The 10,046-nt window shown below is 37.3% G+C and overlaps 1 protein-coding gene across 1 annotated transcript; it reads left to right on the top strand.

Annotated features, from left to right (window-relative positions):
* Positions 1 to 1,883: 1,883 nt before the first annotated feature.
* LOC311089387 (uncharacterized protein) lies at positions 1,884 to 6,818 on the top strand. The gene is made up of 7 exons (XM_084124056.1): positions 1,884 to 2,615; positions 2,949 to 3,245; positions 3,323 to 3,667; positions 3,789 to 3,830; positions 4,153 to 4,332; positions 4,478 to 4,558; positions 4,670 to 6,818. Exons 1-5 carry the CDS (start codon positions 2,555 to 2,557, stop codon positions 4,191 to 4,193), a joined length of 786 nt encoding a protein of 261 aa, XP_083980182.1. The 5' UTR covers positions 1,884 to 2,554; the 3' UTR covers positions 4,194 to 4,332; positions 4,478 to 4,558; positions 4,670 to 6,818.
* The last annotated feature ends 3,228 nt before the right edge of the window (positions 6,819 to 10,046 follow it).

The following is a 10,046-nucleotide window of genomic DNA, read 5'->3' as shown; positions in this document are numbered from 1 at the left end:
TCTAGTTAAGTTAATTTCCTCGCACTCCAGAGACCAGTTCTATTTATGTCCGTACGCAACATTGCATTTAATGGGTGAGGAATCAGCCAAACAACATGCGACCTGGAGCGCCCTCCAGTGGCAACAGACTGAATTACCCCAAAAACATCCCAGCTACAGCTAGATAGATGGTATTTGTGTAGTTAGATGATGGAGGGGAGTGTGTAGGAGTGTTTTAAAGAGCTGTGCCGTGTAATAACGTGAAGAAGAGCTTTTCTCTGAGGATAATCCGACTCGGCTGATTCACACTCTTTCATGTGTGTGTGTGTGTGTGTGTGTGTGTGTGTGTGTGTGTGTGTGTGTTGTAGATCTGAGTTTTAAAGTTTATATGAACATGATAACTCCGTCTACGCTGGACTGGGGAAGAGCTGATTTTTCCACTTTATAAACTGATTTCTATTTGATCACGATTTCTATTGTGGAGATAACCCCTAGAGGGCAGTGCAGTGCCGGAGTTTCACTTGTGTAACACCGTTCGTACTATTAAGTTGATTAAAAACATTGGAGACATTTTACAGCATTTTGACCACATTACCCTTTTCCCTCTGTGTCTGTATTTCTAATTTCCATGATAAATACAACGCTTCCTATGCATTAATTTCCCCCCAAAATCAGTAAATGTTCTCTCTAATAGAGTTTTTTTTTTTTTTATTGTTAAATATATTTTAACAATTATAATTGTCAAATTTTCCAGATGGCATTCAAAACTTGAGGGACGCAAGAGGACAACTCATTGAGCTTTACTGTTTTTATTTACCTCTGTTTGCAGAGGTGTCGCAGAAGTGATCAAAACAAATATACATTAATATAAAAAATATTATATAAAACTAACATTTAACATCTCATTCACCATCACCACATTATTAACTATAATCAACTAAATCAAATGCCTTGACATTCAATTATAAATGTTGAAAACACACCTTTCAAGCTCAAATAATTGTTCAACACAAATCATGCAAATCTTAGCATCAATTCCATCAAATAAGCTGAAACACAATAATTACATTTTACAACTTCAAAGCTGATATTTTACATCAACATCATTTAAATAGTTAATGTTCACACCAGTTGCGTCTTCAAGCTTGAATTTGATCTGAATGTGTGAAAGTCTTTGTTAGTCAATGAGGAGATCTTCTCCAAACTCTTCTTCTTCTGTTGATATTTGCGGCAGACTAGACACGACAATGGCGTATTGCTGCCCTCCTCAGTTCATTTGAAGTATTACAGTTTTTCTCACTTGTTTACACACAAATACTGGTACTTGAGACATGTTGAACACAACATGTAGCTCATGCCCCCCCCCCGAACCAATCCTGCGAAACTACAAGCACAATTCCTGCTTTACACTCAAACTGCAGCTCTAAAACACACTTTTTCCAAAACTCTACACACAATTCTCTGCACTTGGCACAATTTTCATGCAGAAAATCTCTTGTTTCACAAGGAACACACACTGCCTCATCACATGGGCAAACACCCGTCACACAGTTTTACAATCAGCAATCAGAGCTTTAGCATAAAAGAGAGGGGGGTTTTTTGTTTTGTTTTCAGTGTTCAACTGGTTCTTATAATTGTCTATTCATATGATGGTTTGTGTGTGCCATTTGAAAACAAAATACCATTTTGAGAAGAAATAACATTGTTTTGAATGTAAAGTTTTCTTTTGCAGGAGAATTGAGGGGTTTTGCTCATTGTGTGTGTGTGTGTGTGTGTGTGTGTGTGTGTGTTTTGAAAAGTAGAAAGCTAGCCATATACAGTACTCGATAGGTCCTCAAGATGGCGGCAGTCAACTGGAAAAAGAGCGGATGACGTAAGAGGTCACGTGACTGATATTCATGTATAGGCAACGTCAGCACATTGAAATTAGCAAGCCTCATTTGTTGAATGTGAAATGTGTCAAGAAGCTCAGGGCAAGTAATGAACTGGTGTTTGAGTTGATAAAGGAGTCTGGATCTGATATATTCTCAGGGCTGGAGAGAGTAAAGCAGAACGTTATAATCCATGTGTAGAAACTCTTCCAGAAGACATTGTCTTTGTCATGGATGGTGGAGAACGTTTCAGTAGTAAACCAATTTTATTACTAATAATTTAATGATTTTATTTATAGAATTGAACTTGTTTCATTCAACCAATAACTGATTTGATTGTTCACTTCCAGTTTTAAATGATTGTTGTCCAACTATTTTAGCTTTACTAAAAAACATTTTTTTGAACGGGAACTCACGCCTCTTGCCCTCTCTAAGTGGAACTTACTCGTGTGTCTTTATTTAGTTAAAGATAGTGTTTCCTCGTTATTTCGAGCTGGTGTAGTCGCTAAGAATCGAGCCACTTGCTACATGAGCAATAATGAAAAATACATTTGCACTGAAATCCACTCAGCAACACTTCTCAGAGTTTCATCTCAGGCTGTCAGATGAGAGGAAGTTAATAACCACAGGAGGAGCTGATGATGATGTTTAAAGGAGGAGCTGTAACTATATATAATGAAGAGCAAGACTGACAGAGACAGAAAATGGCTGATAAGTGTGATCTGTGTCTGCTGGGACTGATCATTCTCTCTTCACTTCTCACAGGTAAAGAAATCTGTATTTTCTCTAAAGACATTTAGTGGAATTAGTCTGGAAAGAGTTCATTTGAACATGCTCAGTTTATTCTTGCACACATTCACGTTGTGATCTCAGAGTTGTGTATTGATACACACAGATCATACTGTATTATTCCTGATACTGGACATAGTGTCACTCAAACATCTGATGATGAAGAATTATCTTCATATTAAGAGTGTGTCAGTGATTTGAACAGCTCTCTGATAAAGACTAATAGTTTATTCTGGAGAGTGTGTGGTTTGCATTAAATGAGAAATAAAAGACTGTATTTGAATCTTCTGTTTTTTAATTGTGTTTCAGGAACCAGTGGAGTGGATCATGTGTTCATCAGTTCTGGTGAAAATGTCTCTCTGTCCTGTAATAAAGCTCTTTCTGACTGCAAATCAACTACATGGATCTACTATAAGAGTCATCCAGCAGTTGAACTGATTACTGGAGGGATAAAGAATAAAGACACAGAGAGACATGAGAGACTGAGTCTGGAGTCTGACTGCTCTCTGAACATCAAGAACGTCACAGGAGAAGATTATGGATATTACAGATGCAGACAATATGTGAATGGATCTGGTGCTGATGTTTATTTGCATGTTCTTCATGGTAAGTTTATGCTTATCTGGTCAATTTAAAAACTCAGATGATGATTGAAGAGTCTGTGATTTGTGTCTTGTTTTCAGTTTCAGTGTCTTCATCATCTTCATCATCATCATTTTCATCCTCACAGACTGAGATCAGTCCAGGCCGCTCTGTGACTCTCTCCTGTCAGTTGTATTCATATGCTATATACTCCTGTGATGATTTGGTCAGTTATGAGGGAGTTGAGCTGTTGTGGGTGAATCAGGCTGGTGTTGATCTGAAGACAGACTCCAGATATCAGATATTATCATCATCAGATCCAGATCACTGTATCCTCAGTCTGACTACAACACTCCTGAATGAAGATGACAACAGAGAGTGGAGATGTCAGCTTACTCGCAGAGATCAACTCGAGACCTCAGTCAGATACACTGTCAAGTATTCAGGTGAGAAAACGAATGAGTCTCATGAATCAGTGTTAAAAGTCATCCTGTGTTTTAACTAGTTCAAATATAATGATGCTTTTGTACAGTATGAATCATCTGAACAAACATTCGTCCTTTACAGCTCCAGCTGATTCAACGACAGCAGTGAGTCCTTCTACACGAGGTACATGATGCTTTTACGCCACTGATGATGTTATTCACAGCTTCGTCTAACATAATTCTATAGAAAATATGAATGTTACCATATAGATATTTTACCTCACTGAAATATGTAAGATTTGATTGAAATCACATTCCGGTCGTCATCTGTGCCGATGGCTTTTGTCTTTGTCTATAATTGTCCCCAATCATCCTTTTCAGCTCAAGCGAATACAACAACACCAGACACAGACTCTTATCATTCAATTACAAACACAAAAGGTCACAAAACACATAATTAGTCATTCTCCTCCTGACAGCTTGAGAGTGAAGTAAGAAGATAATAGATGACAGACTCGTGCACATATTCATCATTTCTGTGATGTGAAGCTCCAGTATTATGTGATGATGATGTTGTGTATATGTGGCATTATGTGTTGAACTGAACTAACAGACGTGATCCACAGATCCAGCTGATACAGCATCAGAAACTGGAGTCAGTGTGACTGCTGGATCATTATACAGAGGTACGACACGTTCATTTATACTGACAGCTTTATAACATTAAACTATCAGTCAGTCTGTAAATGCTTCATCAATAACTGTTGATAGTTGAATACCCTTGACTTCAGTCATGTACAGTTTCTCTTCTTCCTCTCATGTTTCCTGCAGTGATTGTGAGTATTGTTGGGATCGCAGTGTTTGCTGCTCCTACTGTGATTCTTCTTCAGATCATCTGTGCAAGAAGAGCTGGTGAGTTTTGAGCCGCACACAATCTGATGATTCACACTCATCTGATCTGGAACAATCTGCAATCATGATAAAAACACATACGAGAGGTCAGTCAATGCTTTTATTTTGCAGGGAGGAAGGACTCGAAGCACCCAGAGGAAATAGAGATGCCGACAATATTAGAATAAAATACTGATGAGTTTAGAGCCAATCTGCAGCAATATTTACAATAGCAAAAACTTACAGAGGATTGTTCATTGTTTTATTGTCTTCTCGGAAAACAGAGAAAAAACTCTGATCACCCTGAAGAAATAGTGACACCATCAAGTTTAGATTAACATTTTTTTTTTATTTTTTTTTTTTATAATCATTAAATAATCAATCATACTGTTTTTAGCATCTTTTTTTTATTTTTTATTATGTATGATTGATACTAATTTTCTAAATAAAACCTCCGCAATTGTCTTTGATATGTCTCCATTTTTGCTCTGGCCCCCTTCCTGTTCGCAGGAGTGATGAGATACTTCGTAGACTGTCCTCACTCAATGGCTGGCTGTCTAAGTGGTGTCCGCTTAATAATATAGAATTCATAGACAATTGGAAAAGTTTTTGGGGCAGACCTGACCTGTTGAAAAGAGATGTGTTGTGTTCTTTGTAATTGCACTAGAGGGCACTAGTGAGTTCAAATGGGAGGCAGAAGAGAGAGAGAGGAAGGAGAAAAGAGAGTAGTCATGGTTGATATGAGTTTGTGAAATGGTGTAAAATAAAGAAGTTAATTCATTCTACTTACCTCGTCTCTACGTTGATGTTCTAAAGTGAACTGTTTACATATTGCTGAATCAAGATACAACAAGATGGTATTCATCCCTCCTGGGATGGTGCTGCTCTTCTCTCTAGTAATATGGCTCATAGTCTTAGAGCTCAAACATGACAATCTGGGGCTCAGGTCAGGAAGCAGACAGACTGGCTAAACCGACTGTCTGCTAGCGGCCTCACGTCACCAAGGTCAGATAAATCCCATCACATAGAGTCTCTTTCACCTAGATATCATCATATAAAGACTGTTCCCCGAATTAGAACATACAAAAAACTTCCAAACCCATCTAAGGGTAAACATTTAATTGATTTTCAACAAATAAAAAACAGATATAATACGGATGAACAAATGATAAAGCTCGGGTTGCTGAATATTAGATCCCTTACTTCAAAAGCACTTATTGTTAATGATATGATTACATAATCATAATGTGCTGTGTATAATGTGCTATAATCTAGATGTGCTGTGTTTGACAGAAACCTGGCTAAAACCAAACGATTACATTACTTTAAATGAGTCCACAAGATTACTGTTATAAACATGAACCTCATCTGAGAGGCAAAGGGGGAGTTGTTGCTGTAATTTATAGTAATATCTTCAGAATTACTGAGAATATAATTATTTTGAAGTGTTTGTGCTTAATGTAACACTATCTAGTATAAATGATAAATCACTACTACTGTATACAGGCCACCAGGGCACCGTAAAGACTTTATCAAAGAATTTGCTGATTTTCTATCAGAGTTAGTATCGGCTGCAGATAAAGCCCTAATTGTTGGTGATTTTAATATACATGTAGATAACGAAACCGTTGCATTGGGATTGGCATTTAAAGACATTCTGAGCTCTATTGGAGTTAGAAAACCCGTGTCAGGACCAGTGGTGTAGTCTACGTGATACACAGGTATACGCCGTATACCCACTAGAAAAGGCCAAGGATTTCCGTATACCCACTTAAAAAATCGCGAGGATACGTAACAACTTCGTTTTGTGTCAGAACTTTCACACTTTCATAAATTCACCCCGTCAGTGTTTGCGAAGCGACACCGAATCGCGGAATCCAGTCACAAATGGAGCTTGCTAAGCAGAACGTCATCACGGAATTTGGCTATTTTTGAATTAATAAATCAAAAGTAGGGATATGATATGGACCAGTGTCTGTGAATATGGACCAGTGTCTGTGAATATTAAAGTTAAAAGAGACTGCAATTGTTCTACGCGTCTCTGGGAATGAGCGCTCAGTGTGTGCTCCACTACGCACACACACACACACACACACTGAAGCACGCGTGACTCACGCTCGTGGTGTTTTCAGCGTTTCACTGTATTGAGACATGATGTAGGATAGGATACACATGTGCACTTTCATCGCAGAGCTGCTATGAGAGTCAATGCACGAGAATTTCACCATTTAATTTGACAAAACTATCATCATTCATTCGTTTCATATAGCCTACACATAGAAACTGTAATGTCTTCAACTATAACTTGAAGAAATTATAACAGAAATATATTACTATTGCACAGTAGAGTATACTTCAAGTAGGCCTAATAATAATAATAATAATAATAATAATAATAATAATAATAATAGTTTATTAAAACACACAGAAACTCAAATGTCTACAACCTACCTAAATAATAGTTTGGTCTAACTAAAAGAAATTAGAAAGAAATTGCACAGTAAAATGAATTTTAAAATAATAATAATAATAATAAAATCTATTAAAACGTTATTTTAAGGGAATATCACACAAGTTTTCATACGTTATAATTTAAACAGTAAACTTGCCAAAACAATAACACCTTTTTTTTTTTTTTAAACACCATTTCTAAAGGTAAATTTGGATTTGTGCCTATAATGTTTCATTATTTATTTATTTTTATTTTTTTGAAAATTGTCAGCTGATAAAACCTGTGCTTCAGGGACCATATTCATATAACATCTAAGGCTAAATGTAGCTCTTAACTGGCTAAATTAGATGGTGATTAACACTAAACAGTAGAAAATCAGTCCAGTCTCCCCAGCTGTAAATGTCATTGGCTGTTAAAGTCTTGTGTTGCTTATAATAAATTGACATGTTGATAACACCTAATACTTCATAATGCTCTCAATTTCATGTCAATGCATACTGTATGCATTAGTGAGTGTGGTGGTGCTTATGGGGTGACGCTCTGGGATGGGTGAGTATGAGGCGGTATATTACAGTATACTCACTACAAAAAACTAGACTACACCACTGGTCAGGACCTACTCATTGTCGTAATCATAGATCTAATATTAGCACACGGAATAAATGTTGATGCCGTTGAAATTCTGCAGCAGAGCGATGACATCTCAGATCATTATCTAGTCTTGTGTAAACTTCATTTAGCCAAGGCTGCAAAGCCGACTCCGTGTTACAAATATGTTAGACCTATCACTTCTGCCACTAAAGATTGCTTTATCAATAATCTTCCTGATCAGTTTCATCATCTCAGCATCCCAGATAGCTTAGAAGAACTCGATATTGCGACAAACTTTTAACTCTCTCTTTTCCAGCACTTTAGACACAGTTGCTCCGTTGCGCTTAAAGAAGATTAAAGAAAATAGTCCAATGCCGTGGTACAACGAGCACACTCGGGCCCTTAAGAGAGCAGCCAGAGAGATGGAGCGCAACTGGAAGAAAACAAAACTAGAGGTATTTCGCATTTCATGGAAAGAGAGCTCGACTGCATACAGAGAGGCCTTAAAAGCTGCTAGATCTGCTTATTTTTCAACCCTATTAGAAGAAAATAAACAAAATCCTAGGTATTTATTTGAAACCGTGGCTAAACTAACGAAAAATAAAGCTTCAAGCCCAGAAGTTTCCAAGCAGCACAGCAGTAATGACTTTATGAACTTCTTCACTTGATTGATTGATAAGATTGATAATATCAGGGAGAAAATTATAACCATGCAACCCTCTACTACAGTATCGCATCAGGGAGTGCACTGTAGTCTCGCTAAGGAAAAATTCGATTCATTCATTGCTATAGAAGAGAAAGAATTTTCTAAACTTGTTAAATCATTTAAATCGACAACATGTATGTTAGACCCTATACCGACTAAGCTACTGAAAGAGATGCTTCCAGAGGTCATAGATCCTCTTCTTAATATCATTAATTCATCTTTGTCTCTAGGATACGTACCAAAAACTTTTAAGCTGGCTATGATTAAACCTCTTGTTAAAAAAACGCAACTTGATCCTACAGAATTAGTCAATTATAGGCCGATCTCGAATTTATCTTTTCTGTCAAAGATACTAGAAAAGGCAGTATCCTCACAGGATTTAGACCGTACTATAGTACCGATACTGCTCTCATTAGAGTCACAAATGATTTGCTCTTATCATCCGATCGTGGTTGTATCTCTCTATTAGTGTTACTCGATCTTAGTGCTGCATTTGATACTATCGACCACAACATTCTTTTAAATAGACTCGGACATTATGTAGGCATTAGTGGAATTGCACTAGCATGGTTTAAATCATACTTATCTGACCGTTATCAGTTTGTAGCAGTAAATGAAGAGATGTCTCATAGATCACAAGTTCAGTATGGCGTACCACAAGGCTCAGTACTAGGACCGCTGCTGTTCACTCTGTACATGCTACCCTTAGGAGATATCATTAGGAAGCATGGCATTAGTTTTCACTGTTATGCTGACGATACTCAGCTCTATATTTCTTCACGCCCTGACGAAACTTACCAATTCACAAAATTAACGGAATGCATAGCTGATATAAAAAATTGGATGACTAGTCATTTCATACTACTTAATTCTGAAAAAAAAAACAGAGATTCTAATAATAGGAAGGTTTTTGTCCAAACCGGGCTAATATGGTCATACTTCCTGGTTCTGTCAACACTGCACTGGCTCCCTATTAAACATCGTATAGTTTTTAAAATATTGCTGATTACTTACAAAGCACTAAATGGTTTAGCTCCGCAGTACTTGAGCGACATTATTCTAGGTTATTACGTGAGGACGTTTTTTGTCCAATAATTAGAATCTCTGTTTTTTCAGAATTAAGTAATATGAAATGACTAGTCATCCAATTTTTTATATCAGCAATGCATTCCGTTAATTTTGTGAATTGGTAAGTTTCGTCAGGGCGTGAAGAAATATAGAGCTCAATATAGAGGTAAAGAGAGAGTGCCCAAAGAAAGGGACCCAGAGAAGAAGAGAGCCAGAGCATCAAAAGAGACAGAGCAACAGTTTCAATCTTCTTTTATCCTTTCCTGACCATGTAACTAAAACCCAGATGTGAGACATTCAAACTGACCAATCAGATAATTACACTCCCCCCACCGCACTAAAGGTGTGACAGTTCATCGACCCCCAAAGTACACACATCTTGGCCTACAGGCCTTGTTCACTATCAGCCCCTCTGTGCCTTTAGGAACTACAAATGGTCCTTGTGGTAGAAAGAGGGGGTGGAAACAGTAAAGAAAATATCTTGGATTATTTTCAATCCTACAAGCTGATGTAAAGCCAAAACAATCTCTGTTACTGTAATTTCCTATTATCACTGTAAAGCTGCTTTGAAACAATTTATATTGTTAAAAGTGCCGTATAAATGAAGGTGGTTTGACTTGACATTATTTCACTTATGCAGCGCCCATGGAAACACACGTGCAAAGATAATGCACACAGTCATACCACTAACA

Source organism: Abramis brama, assembly GCF_963993115.1.
Source record: "Abramis brama genome assembly, chromosome: 1".
NCBI lineage: Eukaryota > Metazoa > Chordata > Actinopteri > Cypriniformes > Leuciscidae > Abramis > Abramis brama.
The sequence above is the reverse complement of the archived record's forward strand: the minus strand, read 5'-3'. Positions and strand labels throughout refer to the sequence as shown.